Source organism: Hyposmocoma kahamanoa, unplaced genomic scaffold (assembly GCF_003589595.1).
Source record: "Hyposmocoma kahamanoa isolate Upper Pololo Valley unplaced genomic scaffold, ASM358959v1 66, whole genome shotgun sequence".
Classification (NCBI taxonomy): domain Eukaryota; kingdom Metazoa; phylum Arthropoda; class Insecta; order Lepidoptera; family Cosmopterigidae; genus Hyposmocoma; species Hyposmocoma kahamanoa.
The window spans coordinates 4,587,142-4,602,048 of record NW_020653854.1 but is presented as its reverse complement, the minus strand read 5'-3'; the positions used below and the strand labels follow the sequence as shown (position 1 = coordinate 4,602,048).

Below are 14,907 nucleotides of genomic sequence, written 5' to 3'. Positions count from 1 at the left end.
TCCAGGTGAAAGGTTGTCAAAATGAGTCGCAATGTTTACATTCACGACAGCATTAGTCGCTTAGCGAGAGTTTAAACAGGCACTTTGTTTTCCATTCAGAGCTCTGTTTTCTTTTAGTTAAGTCCCACGCTAGATCAGCTTGTGAACAAGGGCTCACTAAAATTGGTGCCCTTCCATGGCTTGGGAACTAATGCCATGGGAATTTGACAAAGAAGGGAATGTTAAGGTACATGAATTATGTTAGGTAATATTGTCGATTTATGCATGTATTAGAGTTTTTGCGAGTTAGATATGTGAGGCAAAGGGTATCGATATTCTTCTATCGCGTAATACTCCATAGCGTAACGGACTTTACAAGCATAACTACGGTAGTTGACATCTTTTTATTTTTGAGGTAAAAGGAAAATTGTTCATAGACGTCTTCAAGTAATTATGGAAACGTGTGAGGACTGTATCCATAGGGAAGTTTGAGGTGAGTCAACGTAACTACACAAGTCCATTTAGCAACGTGGGCAGGCGCATTGGAACCGGAATATTGGACAGAGTGTGCCTACCGAGAAAGGTGGAAATGGAATTATTTCTATGAACCTGGAAATCAATGAAATATGATCAGATCTTAAGTCTCGTCATCGAACGAGTTCATTTAAATGCAAAGTATTCCATATTGCGACAATCTACAGTTATTTCAAAACATTGCCCACATGTGTTGCTACGCTTGTTATCGGTACATTTTCGATTAAGATCGAAATGAACAATGTTGAGATCTTCGTTATCTGGAATAAACTACGATCCATCACATCGTTGTTAAATACTCAGGCAGCCGGCGAGCTTGCAGCATAGCAAAGGCTGGAAATTATCTCAAGACGTTTTTATGAGCCACATTGGAATCTGAGTGTTTTTTCCCGTGAGCCCCGTTCGAACGCCGAAACAGGTTTTTAGATAGCGCTTGGTAATGCATCAACATGGAACGTTTTTGTGGAGGCGGCGCATTCAAGGAGTACCAAGTAATGAGGTTCTCAAACGGTCATTTTATTCAATGAGCCTCGATTTACTAACACTCGCTTCATTTGTTCGTCCCTTTAATAGGTTATGGGTACTTATTCACGTAGACATACGATGTCACACGATGTATGTGTAAAGATCCGACATCCGATTTGTATGAAATCCAACGCCGCACCCACGAGAATCGGATGTCAAAATTTTTAATTTTACATGTAAAATTAAAAACGTCGGATCGGTGTTGGAACAACGCTTTAGACCAGGGTGGGTTTTTAGACTTGCGGGTCTGGAGATTTAACACTTGAATATGATGACAAAAATCACAAGATCGGCAAAATGAAGAACAATATACTTGCAGGAAAACGCAACAGAAAAATAATAAGTAGTTACACCTGTGATGTTAACCTAAATAACACATACAAAGTTATATCAAACGTACACCTAGATAAATTATGTACTTGTATAACTTTTATAACATTGCCATTCCAACAAGATAACGTTGATAATACATGCCCGAGATAAACAGAATGATAAAATTTGTAATTGTACTGCACAAGATAAGATTGTTGGGCGTTCAGTAATTCCATTGAAGCCGTCCACGATTTATTGTTTTCTGATTAGAGACAGAAGCGGTGAGGTTATCGGAAATTTAGTTCAATTGGGTTAGTGTGACGATTGTCACATTTATTTCCAAGGATATGCATCCATTTTGTATATTACTTCTAATCTAGATAGTTAATACTACCTGTGCATTGTTATTTGGGTACTAACCGAGTTTGAGTATTAATTGGTATACCCATTGTCGTATGCGCTATATGCTAATTTGGAAAATCAATTCTCTCCGCACTTCTGCAGCGTTTGTGTAATGAAGGAATCTAACCTATAAACATAAAGTAATAATAAGCGTGTAGAATAAGGTAAAATGTACTTACGGACTGGCACTTTCTTCGGGTCATATTTCTGGACAATTTCGCTGATTTTCTCGATTTTTGCATGTGCGAGTTTGGAACGCTCGGTGATGCCGTGGAGTTGCCCAGTCAACTCGCTGAAGATATCCTCGGCAAGCAGCACGAGGGACGCGAGTTGACGCAGAGCATTGCTCAAGGTGCAGTTTGTTACCGCTTGCAACTCCTCGTCAGACACTCTTGGATTCCCGTCCTCATCACGCAAACTGGTTCGCGAAAGATACTTTGGCTCCACCACGCGCTGCACGAACGGCATCTCGATACAAGTTCGCAGACCCTAACCCACTACTCACCCATCCCCGCGCCGCGAATTAAACGTAATTCCATCCATTCAACACACAACACAAAAAACGTCAGGTAACCGCCACTTTGAATTAACCGACATTTTGACCGGTGAACTTTCACTTATTCCTCGTTCCTAATACTGTTTTCAGCAGTTCTTAAGTTACTAAAAGTAATTCGAATAACTTTTTCTTTAAGTAAATATAGTATGAAAGTTTAAAACAAACTTTTTATGTTGACGAAATCGCGCCATAACTCTGCGCAACGCACGACATCACAGCTTGTACCCGTAGCTGCCGGCCGAATGAATGAATGAAATGAATACAAATGTCCAAACGCTAGAACGGTGTTACCAGCGTATACGTTTTTTATACCAGCTTGATAAGTACACAACATTTTATACGATTGAGCCAGGTGTATATTTGTCTAATTTAATTTTTATAGTTTAATGAATAAATGTAATTTATTATACTGACGTCCTGGACCTGTGTAGGGGACAGTGCGTGTTACAGCCCACAGCACAAATAACTGAGGGCGGCAAAAAAAAAAAGCGGTCTATTTTTGTTGTCAGATGCACATGAGATCCATCCCCAAAAGAAAATGTTTTTGTGTATGTTATATACAGTGCCCTGTTATTAAAAATATTAATTGTTAGATGTTCATAATAAAATAGACCTCGTATTATTGCTCAATAGCTATTGATATGGTATAGTCACATTAAGCTTATCTGTTATGTCTTTGGACCGTACATGTCCTAAGCGGTATAGAGTTGAATTTAAATCGTAAGTGTTAAATTTGAACACGAAATTAAAGCTAAAGAAAAAAAATGGTCTAGTTTTTCAGGAAAAATAAATATTTTTCCTTAATCTATCCAAGTTTTATAATACATAAATCAAATCTTACAATAATCAAATAATAATAAATTCCCAAAGAATGTAAGCAAGTATTACGTATGCTATCCATACTATAAGAAAAAAGAATGTGAACAATTTCATTTTTATAATGATACCCCATTTCTGCGGAAACTGTAAATTAATAACATGGTACTACTTGAATGCCGAAAGACATCTAGCAATAGAAATGTTTACTATTTGAAATCATTTTTCGTTTATATAAAATAACATAGGTGGCGCTTAAAATACTAACCTCCCGCCATCTGTTGAAGATTTTGGGTACTTTTTTGTGAAAATTACAAGTTTTGGAGGTTGCGTGCAAATGCAAATAGGCAGTAGTAAGTATTGAGAATAAACATTAGATGGCAGGACGTATATTATCAGATTTTTTTAGTAGTAGTAGTGCTCCGGCTCCTTGAGAAAGAGTTCGTTCAGGGCAGTACTGTTAGCTTACGTATTTCTGTCGCCAAGCAGCAATGTGAGCATTGTTATTGCGTTCCGGTTTCGAAGGGTAAGAGTGCTGGGGAAATTACAGGCACATGGGACTTGTCAATTTATGTCTCAGGGTGACGGGCATAGTGGCAGTGGTCCTCAGATCTTTGTGATTTAAGGTTGTGAGTGGTACTGCAACTGTTATGAACAGACGTGCCGCTTACGTCACTTTGTATTATAAAAAATAAAGATTTTTGATTGCCTAAAATATGTAATAAAACGCGAATTTGCACAAAAAATAATATATTACATTTCATGTAACAAAGCGTTTTACGTAAACGTAAATATTCGCAACACCATTTAAATACACTTAACACCTAGATTATAAGGGAATACAACAATGCCTCGCATTTATTACGTTTATTATATACTTAATATTATTATAATGTTTTGATATAAGCTACCTATATAAAGTGGTGGTTAAACATTGTAATATAATTAATTTACTAGCAACAAACAGATCGCTTGTTTAAAAATACGAGTATAACCATGGTATAACCCCATTAATTAAAGAATCCCTAGTTGAATTTGCTATACCTAATGAAGATGTTTAGTGCGGAAATACTAAATATACCAAAATTAGCTGCAACTACTATAGAAGTATGTACGAATAATAAATCGATACACATTGTTATACCATATGAACTACTTTCCCCTGCAGCTTCTTTTGCAAAGATTTAATGTAAGAATACTTACAGTTCATAAATAAAGACAAAGGAAATACGATTATATAAAAAAATGCAAATTCAAATAGGTACTTGTTTCATGTTTAAAAAGAAATTTGTGGATTTCTCCCTGAACTGTCCTTTGGAATTGTTTTCCTGGGCCCTGATTTTAATTCAATGCGATCCGATCGGGTAGCCCATTCGCAACATTATACGCTTCGACTCTTGAAAGACGCAGTTTCTGATCGGGAGAGGCAATCAAAATCAAGCTGCAGATTCGCAATTTTATTTATAGTTCCAAAACCAAAATATTCCGGTGGAATTATTCTGGAAAGGTTCTTCGTTTTCCTGATACGTAATGTCATTTATAAAATCAAAATGTTGTGTATTTTCCGCAATCAAAATATTCCGAAATAATCTTTGCAAGAGAAGCCTGCAGATAGCGAAACAAAGTCGTCTAAGCTCATGGCAAATATGATTTTTCTTACGTCCAATCCATCCAGTAAATACATAATTATGTTATATATGTATTCTTACAGATTAAAAATCTACCCCATCTTAATTCCATGGCAGTTTCTTTGATTACATTATTATTTGATATTTAAAGTAATATTTTACGGTATATACTAAGTAATTACTTAAAAAGGGGTAAGTAAAAGTATACGAATGTTTCTTTTCTTTCTAAAAATCTATGTAGATAAATATGTACAAAGGATATGAGTACAGTGATATGAAAATCTTTTAAAGCGCCGTCGATCGTTGCGAACTAGGGCGCCAATTCTGTTGAACAAATAAAAACTAAACATTAATTTTAACAAATTACTGTTTAAAGTTATATAAATACCAAATGTACAATTGCATTGTACTAAATATTACATTACTTTATAGCGTTAGGACAGGAAACTAGGATGTCAATTCTGTTGAACAAATAAGACTGGAATAAGATTAAAAAACTACTTTTAACAAAATGTTCCTATTACTGCAGTGTTAATTTCTTATTTTCAAGGGCGCACTAAAGTGTTAAATTAGTTCACGTTTAGAAATATTCAAAATCGAATTAATACTGACAATTTTAGTTTTAAATAAAATAGGTAAAATTCTATTTTTATAAATAATACAAAAATTTCTAATCTACTGTTTTAGACTCACTATTCGCTTTCATTTTATTACCTATTTTTCTTAATTTCTATTATTATAACAAATAGAGTTACAGTAACAAAATTATAATAGTTACGTACACACAAAACGCAAAGAAAATAATTTGAAACTTTCAATTTCCGTTTCTATTTATATAAAAAAAGAATAAGTACATAAACACAAAGTAAATTTGGAAACAATAAGCATTTCAGGTGTCATCAATTGCTGCCTTATTGATTAGTTTTTTGATATTGACGAATCTATCTAGGACTAATGAAAAAAAAAAACAACAAAAAACGCTAATTACTTCAATGACCCTTACTGCTATTAATCCCATACATTTTTAGATATACAAGTAGGTACTAGTTAACTTCTTACGTCAGTTTTCTACATCTTAAATGAAAATTAAGAACATATAAGGTGTATAATAAGCATACGAAAATAAAATTTACTAGGTCGCAGTGGCAGTGCAACGAAGCAAGATTGCTTGAAATTTTTAATACATTAATCGCTTGCTGTAATAAAATATTGACTCACTGAACAACAATTTCTCTCACTCCTGGAGGAAACGACCATTAATAATAGAAAAAAAAATGTTGCGCGCAATACTAATATATTATTATATGACTTTCTGTTATAAGCTTCACCGAATCGACTTTTTCTTTAGGAATATACGCTCTTTGTCAATGCTAGAAGGATTAAATATTTACGGGACATGAAGCGCTAGATATTTACATTCCCACATTAGCTACATCGATGTTAAATTTGGTCTCTTTTGACGTTTTACATCCAAAAGTATTCACTTGACTTAGAACAGAACTTTACTGAAACATATTTAAATATAGTAGTGAAAACAGCACAGTTTCATTTGAAAAGAAAATGCTGGGAATCTAGGTCACCACTTAATTTTTATTAGATCAGTCTGATCAAATCGTACACAACAACTGACATAATCAGCTGAAGAAAAGAATACGAATTCACCGTCAAATTCACCAGAGAAACCTTTTCTCAGCTTTCTTTTAATTTGTGTATTTTATTAATCGATGAAAACGCTTGACAATGTTTTCTATAATCTAAGTAAATTTTATAAAGTGACATAAAACATTTGACAAATGTGCATCATGTTTAATTTACTTTTATTTTATTTTATGGACTTTTAAATTTATATATTGTATATCTTAATTGAACTTTAATGACTGTAATTTTAAGACATTGTACGCCCGACTTGGGTAAGAACTGCGAAACAAATGTATGGATGCATACTTAAGTAACATCTTAATCTACCAGTTCATACAATAAATGTTTCTGATTTCTGCTAGTTTTATTCCACCAAAATTATTCGATATAATTATTTTTTGCCTAGACACTTACTAAAAACCTCTATCTCTTAAAATTCACGATCGGCAAATAACCGATTCTGTCACCATTTTTTCTAGTGATTATTTTTTTGTGAAGTTTTTTCTAGTACCATCAAAACATGGCGCATTTTTCGTTTTAACGGGCTTTTACTATACGAGTGCCCTTGGGCCGAGTTCGATCTATACGATTTTGGTTTACACGTTACGAGTTCATCAGACTCCAGGTAGCATTTGTTTCCTTGCACAATCAAGATAATGACGAGGTATAGGAGTCGTAGCAGATATGTTAATGGCTGAAGTACAAAATTAAGCAAAAAACTCAAGAGAAAAATTTGGACCACAAAATTTTATTGGATTTCAAGAAATCTGTATGCAGTAGAGGCAAAGTGTCAAGAAGTCTTAGTGACGAAAGTATACCGATGTAAAAAGTATGTATGAATCCTTCACCACTAGTATTAAAGTCATCGCACATCCAGTGATACCTAAGTGTAAAAATTATGGTCTCAATTACTTGAACAAGTTTTTGTATATTTCGCCGACACAGCGTATCTACTTAATTGTTAAAATGGTAAAAGAAACAAACAATGTCTTAATAAAAAGTTTGAATAAAATCATGTTTCACCAAAGATCCTATTGTAATATATATTAAAAGGATTTTGCAACTTTTATTTGGCGAAACATTGAAAATTATACCTTTACAATTTACAACAAAGCTCCTTGAAACACAAAATCGACTTAATTTGAAATACATGCATACACATCTCATGAAAAATAGCAAAGAGCTACAATAACAGTACAGCTATTTACATATTTTACACACGTTTAGATCAATACAGCAATTTGGCAATTTACTGGTTTATTTAAAAACGCACATAAATTCTTTAACGATTTAAATATCTACTTAGTCAAATATTTGTTGCGATTACTGGAGGTGCTATACAGTAACTTTTTTATTTTTATTTTTTTATTTGTTGTCATGTAAACATTTAAAGTGGTTGCTAGCACTATTAACACTCGAAAGTCATGGTAGAGGTACTGAGGGCCAATTCCAGAACGCTACGACATTTTCGCCATTTCGAAATAATATCACAGCCTCAATGCCGAAAATGTCATGGAAATCTCTGAAGTCCAAAACTTCTTGAAATAATTGAACGTGACGAAACGCATCGTTGTGTTACTTCACTGTCAAAATTATGTCTTTGACAAAAATCATAATTATTAACTGATAATGTTATCACTCGTGGTCGGCTCCTTATTTAACTACAATTCGGATGCTCGCTATCGTTGAAAGCACTGTCGTGGAAATTTTCGACATTTGTATTGTTGAATATAGTACTGGGATTGAGGAAATTGAATACACAATCAACGTTTAAAATGTTATTTGCAATTTTATGTAATATTTAAGTTAACTTCGATCATACTTAGAAAGTGAAAAATGCAAAAACTTCGTATATCAGAAAAAAATGGAGTTTTAATAATTCTTTACTAAAACCATCGTCCCATTGTTTGAGTTTAAATTTGAAACTTAGTGTAGTAGTTGTGTACGGTAAGTACTGAGATCCAGTTGTCATATTTCTGATCAACATAACACCTTCAAGATTTATAGTGAACCAAAATCCACACTGCGACAGCAATTCCATCTGACCACTGGTTCCACATGACCACAACTATTTTATTTTTATACGAATTTGCGCTTGACATTACTGTTTCTACTACCTCTGACCACATAGGCGTGTTGAACGTTGTACATCGATTTATGTACATCGTGAGACTTTGAGAAATCCAAAGACGACATCGGACTCGATTTTAGAAAATTTATCGACTGTGAAGTTTTCTCTATCGCACGAGAATCAGGACCCAGGCGATTGTACAGACACTGGCATTCCACTAAAAACATACAGATTATTGTATTGTTAATGTAATTGGTATTCAACAGTTTTTATGCAACCATAAGCAACCACAGATGCTTGAGGAAACTGTTATTTAGCAGTGTTACCGTAATACATCTTATGAGTTAATATTATACTAAGTTATATTGTTCAAAATATCTATGTTTTGACGATTATGTACTCCACGTCTGAACACATACAATGGCAATTCATTCAATAACTATACATACCGGCTTCGATTTTGGCAAACGCAATCGAAATTTAAGTTAAGTTGATTTCATATGACTGATGTATGACTGTTTAATTTTAAGTAAGAAAAAAAACAGATTTCATTTTAGTTTGAAGTTGTTATGCATTTATTTTATGAGTAAATATACCAAGAGCTCTTCAAATTAACAGCTTCAAACTAAAACTGACACTTTTGTCGTTATTCGAATTGATATCCGAAGAGATAGATGAACTGAACTTAATCTAAGTTTAGTTTGTGTATGCCCGAATCGACACCATTGTCATACATTCATGAACTTAATGACTATCAGCATAGTACGTTACAAATATTAAGCGAGATATTATTACCCACGGACTTCCTTTTTTTAAATTTGAATGTAATTCTAACCAACCAGGTGCCACCTGGGTACCAAAAAAATTATTTCCCTATTATTATTGAAATGATAGATAACATGTCCATTGATTTCCCATAAGCGCACACAATAATTATACATAACAAAAAAAAAGATAATGATAGGAATTAATTGAATTATATATAATGAACTGCTCGTAATTAATTAATTTTCTTTAAAAAAAAACTCTCGAAAAAATCTCGTAAGCAAATCGCACTTACTCATCTTAGTGTAATTGGTCACATCTGTAAAATTATAACTTCAGGACAGACAAAGATTCTACAAACGAAATTAGTAACTAACGAAATTAGTCGATAAGTTTATACGCTTAAATAGGATAGCGATAAAATTTCAAATATACATAATTTGCGTCATATACCTCGTATTATTTTATGACTTGCATGTGATAAACGCACTTTTATCACATACATGTTTTAAAAACTAAATATTTTCATAATGTTCTGTAACTCGTTACTTAAACTTACTTCACTAGTATAAATAGTTTATTCTTACGTGTAATAGACAGAAATGTTTCGAAATATGTAGGCATTATGTTATAGACAGGTAATAGTTACTACATTGAGTTTATTTAGTGATAAGACGGTTTATTATATGCATATGTAATAAGATATGTTAAGTTCTCATTGAAAATTGTAAAATGTATCTAAGTTAAAGTTGGTAAAATCAAAGCATTAGACTCGGACAAAACATAAAAACCATTATTATACACTTAACTATATACTAGTACATAAATATATATACGTATATAACTATACATATACAGTTTATAATTCCAAAAGCATCGCTTACGATTTGACATATTTATATTATGAGTCATAATACAATAAGACAACTTAATAATTATAATGTTATATGATTAATTAAAATTAAACAAGGTACGAAGTTTAGAAAGCAATTATTCGGAAAGTAACTAAATAAAAAAATAATAACGTCTGTGGTACCAGCCATATCTGCTATATGACTGGTGCCGTATATGATAAAATTTTATGTGATATGAAAAATGATACATTTTTACTATAGCAATGAACAACTTTTTGCTACAATAATGCCATTCATATCGCAAAAAATCTAATATACTCAACCAACACGTACGGGGAACAGTTGATTATTTTTATCTTTTTTGCAACCGACCCTTAAAATTTGTCCCGTGATCATGAAAACATCATCAATATATACAGGTATTGGTGATAGCCATAATCAGTTGCTCTAAGTAAACTGTGGAAGAAAAACCTTTTATAACAAACCTTTTCACAACAACAATTATAAAACCACATAGATAAAAAAATACTTAAGACGTAACTGCAGTAGAATAAGTATGTACTTGTTATGTATAAAAACAAATGAAATAATTATTATAATCGAGTTTAAAAACAAATATGCTTTTTTGGGAGTCATGACACTTATCAATGTGAAGTCGAAACGCACGATGCCTATTTCGCTTTTATTGCCTGGTCACAAAGGTTTTTCCGTCCAAGCCGATAAGTATGGTGACTCTCTAACTTCTCACAAAACTATTCTATCTCGAACTTTTGACTAGGGCTATCTACAAACACAGTAGAACATCAATATACCAGGACCAAGTCCTTATATACACAGCCACAAAACAAATCATCCAAGGAACATTTACAACATCAGTCTAATCGTGTAAGACGAAAGACTTGAGACTCGGTGACATTAATATTCTGTTTCTCTGTTCTGTCGTTGACATTTTTTTTCTATTATTTGGTAAATATTTTACATAATGTTGCCGTTTAATTGTTAAGCTTTTGACAGATTGTTGTTAAAACCACAGTTTCTACTATCATCATCAGGTTATGGCAGTCCACTGGACATAGGTCTCTTCCAATGTGCGCCATTTCGTCCAAGCCTTTCTTAGATAGTTATTCCATCTGGCCAGAATCCTGAACTACGTCTGCCGAGCCGTGGTCTCCACTCAAGAACTCGTTGGTCCACGCCTTAGCTCCGTATGTCATAACGGGTAGAACGCACTGATTGAAAATCTTTGGTAACGAGAAGACCTGATGTAGTTTTCCAAATGCTGTCCTTTTTCGTTTCTACTACTTGTCAAAAGTTAAACCTGGAACCTGGACAGAATGTCAATGCCACCGGGCATGAATTATGGCCTAAGCCCTTAGCTGGCAAGTTTCGAACACTAACACAACACTTATAACACAACTTAACACTAGAGTAGTCCCATTGTAAAAGCGCAAATAAATTGAGTACTCTCCGCACCACACCGCTAGCCAAATCACTTCAAAATAATATTCTAGAAATAGACTTGTTCATACGCGACTATTCGTAGAAGAGTTAATAAGTAGAAGTAGATACAGGTACTAATAAGACATAAGTGACAGTTAACTCCAAAATTTCAATAATAGTACATCTGTTATTGTCAAAGAAAAAAGTTTGATTTTTAATTGTGTAATTTTTTCTTTGCGACCATCCTCTGTGGTATAATTCAAAACGTTGATCTTTGTTCCTCTTTTCCATTAAACATTTCCATTTTTAGAGGACTAATTCACAAGAATTGTCATTATTCTAAAACTTAGTAGCCTGTTATCTTCTGTTTTGAATTAATTTCAATCGCATCTACGTCTTCGGAACTAAACGAAATGGATCTGTAGAATTTGTTTATTCAGTCACAGAGTGATTAAGTAAACAATCCCAAATGAATAATTCTACGTAATAGAGAAAATGACAGGCGACTGGCAAGAGTAATTTTACTAAAATTGGACGCATCTTTTCTAACTTGCAGTAGTTTAAACAAGTACAGATAAAAAACCTATTAGGTAAAGATATTTGTAACTAGGCTTGGATTTAGGGATATCCCGCGGCTCTTCAGAGAATTGCGGCGCGAAATTCAGCTCGGAGACTGCATTACAAGCTAAGCTTTAACATCCAAAGCTGAGTTAGTGCATTGCATAGAATGCGGCCGACGTTCGAACTGCGCTATAATGCTAATAACAAGATTTTTCAACAGCGCTATTTACAAGCAATGATGTTACGCAACGCTCGAAAATCTGAAATTGCAAGGTATCAGTCAAGGGCAACGCGTATGTTTCGTTCCATTTCCTTCCATCCGTTCTCGAAAGTTCCAGAACATTCGAGATCATTCCAGATGTTTCCAGAAGCTAGCGACGACCGGACCGTCTGCGGTCGGTGAAGGAGTGCCTCAACTAATTGCGCACCCCGCGCTAGGGATCCACCTCATGGCACACCTCCATGTAGTCAGGGTCATGCATGATGTCCTTGATCATATCTTTGAGCATTGTGTACCGAGGAAACATCGGGTACATCTTTGTGCTGACGTATTCTGACTGGAAAAACAAAAACCACCATGAATATGGAGACAAATAACACTTCCTTAAATATTAATTATGCGTATATCAGAAAAGGCAATAAGTGTATTTATTCTCTGTCTCAACTCGGTCTGTTAAGTAAAACTGAGATTTTACCTTGAGCTCTCTAATTAGATTTCTAAGACCAGTATACTTTTTTAGCAGACGGTAGAGATCGTTCGTCATCTGGGTGTTCTCTGCTTCTATCTGAGATGTTGTCATGTCTGGAAAGATAGAAAAAGATACATTTCATGAAATTACAATGAAAAAGAAACATTATACAAGTAATACACAAATATCCATCATCATTTTTTAATTGTACTCTCAGTTATCAATATATTATACGTGTTTCTTCAAAGGAATATTTGTTTGTTTTATTTGTTGAATATTATGTTTGGGCCATAAGTCTTCCATGCTGGTTTATTGGTTAGGGTCATATATGCGTTTTCTAAGGTTTGTGAATATTATTCGACTACCAGGTTTCATCATGAAGGTGTCCTTAACCGTCTGTTGCTACGAATCATTCTCAAGTGTACGTAACTTGGACATTAAAGGTACATTCCGCCACACTGCGATTAGAAGCGTTAATTTCAAATATTCACGAGTATGATGTTTGATAAAAAAATTCTGTTACCTAGGAATTGCTATTATTAATTTTATTGTTTCTTACTGTTAAAATCATAGCGACTGTATTTATTGCATTTCTGTCACTATCGGGTTGCCGTAAGACGTTGTTAGTCAAGCAATAGAAATTTGTAAGTCTGTTATTTATATTAAGACAGTAAATGCAAATGTGGAATCCCGTATCTCGTTACTTGTGCGGGAACGCTTGGCTTAACTCATTGTTAGAGCTTAATTTGTTTTACAAGCGGGTTGCGGCGGAGCCCAGCTATTTGATTTTTAGTCAAGGATTAAATTTATTTTTAGCCGACTTCAAAAAACGGAGAAGGTTCTCAAGTTGTTTGTTTTTTATTGTATATATGTTACGCGATAACTCCGGTATTTGTGAACCGATTTTCATGATTCTGTTTTTGTTGGAAAGAGGGTATACATCCACCTCTAAGGGTGGCTGTTCACGCATGAAGATTCATTTTTATAAATAGCGCCTAAACTTTAGTATAAGGAGCAATTATTTTAATGATTGATTTTGCTATTCTTTAATTAAAGGCGTTTTTCTATCTCAATATACTTTGAGTAGTGAGAACCGATTTTTATTATCTTCTGTGTCAAGTCCCGTACAGTGGCGAACTAGGGGATGAATCCGGGTTTACGCACTTTCCGGTAACCGATTTCAATAAAACTTGGTAATTATATGTAATTCCACGTACTTTTGAGGTCGGTTTTTTTAGTACTCTGTACTGAGATTATTTCAAGCAATTCCTATAAGTGCTTATGAAGGAGAAATAAATTCGATAAACTTGGATGTTGAAAGTTATGAAGTCAATTACGGAACCGTTTTGTACTTAAATTTTTTTCCTGTATCTGTTGTGTTTTTATTCCAAATACAAATTGCAAAATATATATGAATTTATAGTGAATATGTATTTTAAAATTTTATACTAAAAAGGAGGTTTTCATTTAAATGAAATTGTAGAGTTTCAATCAAATACTGAAGTGTGTTTTCTGTTTGAAAGCCTTGTTTACAACCAGGCATGTTTGTACGCATAAAATGTTGACAACAAACACTATATTATATGCAAATAGTTACCAGGGGGCAAAAGGGGCTACGAAAATTGTGAACATTTTAATATTTTAATAAAACCGCTCTTGGGCCTAAATTTTGAGCCAATTTTGCGGGAATTCGGTGGGACTCCAATTATCATAAATTAGTACCGACATTGGACGAAATGTTAGTAGGAACAAGTTCCTAATTTCAGTAAGATTCCCGTTGATAACAAAGGTTCGCCCGGAAACTTGGTTGGTTGCCAACGGCAGCAGTTTTAAGGTGTGAAAGCACTAACTGTGTTCGCAAGATTGTCTTTGCAATTCGTAGAAATGTAGAGAATGTTACTAGCTCTAAATTGGTTTTTCGTCTTGGTTACTAGCATTTGTGCAAAGTGTGTCAGTTCTTCTTCTAGTTGGGAAATCTGTTTGAAATTGAAACGGATAAAGTCCAATTTTAAGTATTTTAACCACTTACGAATATTACTTACGAACTTCACACATTTCACGACGGTATTTGGTGCACATTTACGGATACGTCTGTTTTGTTCTCGATCAAAGTTGATTTAACAGTAGCAGTAGAGCA

At 33.9% G+C, this 14,907-nt stretch overlaps 2 protein-coding genes across 2 annotated transcripts in view; both read right to left on the bottom strand.

Annotated features, from left to right (window-relative positions):
• Positions 1-2,544, bottom strand: part of LOC113231977 — a 153,305-nt gene extending 150,761 nt beyond the window's left edge. The window contains exon 1 of the mRNA XM_026466574.1: positions 1,932-2,544. Coding sequence (XP_026322359.1) covers positions 1,932-2,220 — 289 coding nt within the window. The 5' untranslated portion in view covers positions 2,221-2,544. The remainder of the gene's footprint in view (positions 1-1,931) is intronic.
• An 8,081-nt stretch (positions 2,545-10,625) lies between these two features.
• LOC113231792 overlaps positions 10,626-14,907 on the bottom strand; it is a 406,442-nt gene continuing 402,160 nt past the window's right edge. Inside the window, exons 7-8 of the mRNA XM_026466324.1 lie at positions 12,777-12,883; positions 10,626-12,638 (exon numbers count right to left, since the gene is read on the bottom strand). Coding sequence (XP_026322109.1) covers positions 12,516-12,638; positions 12,777-12,883 — 230 coding nt within the window. The 3' untranslated portion in view covers positions 10,626-12,515. The remainder of the gene's footprint in view (positions 12,639-12,776; positions 12,884-14,907) is intronic.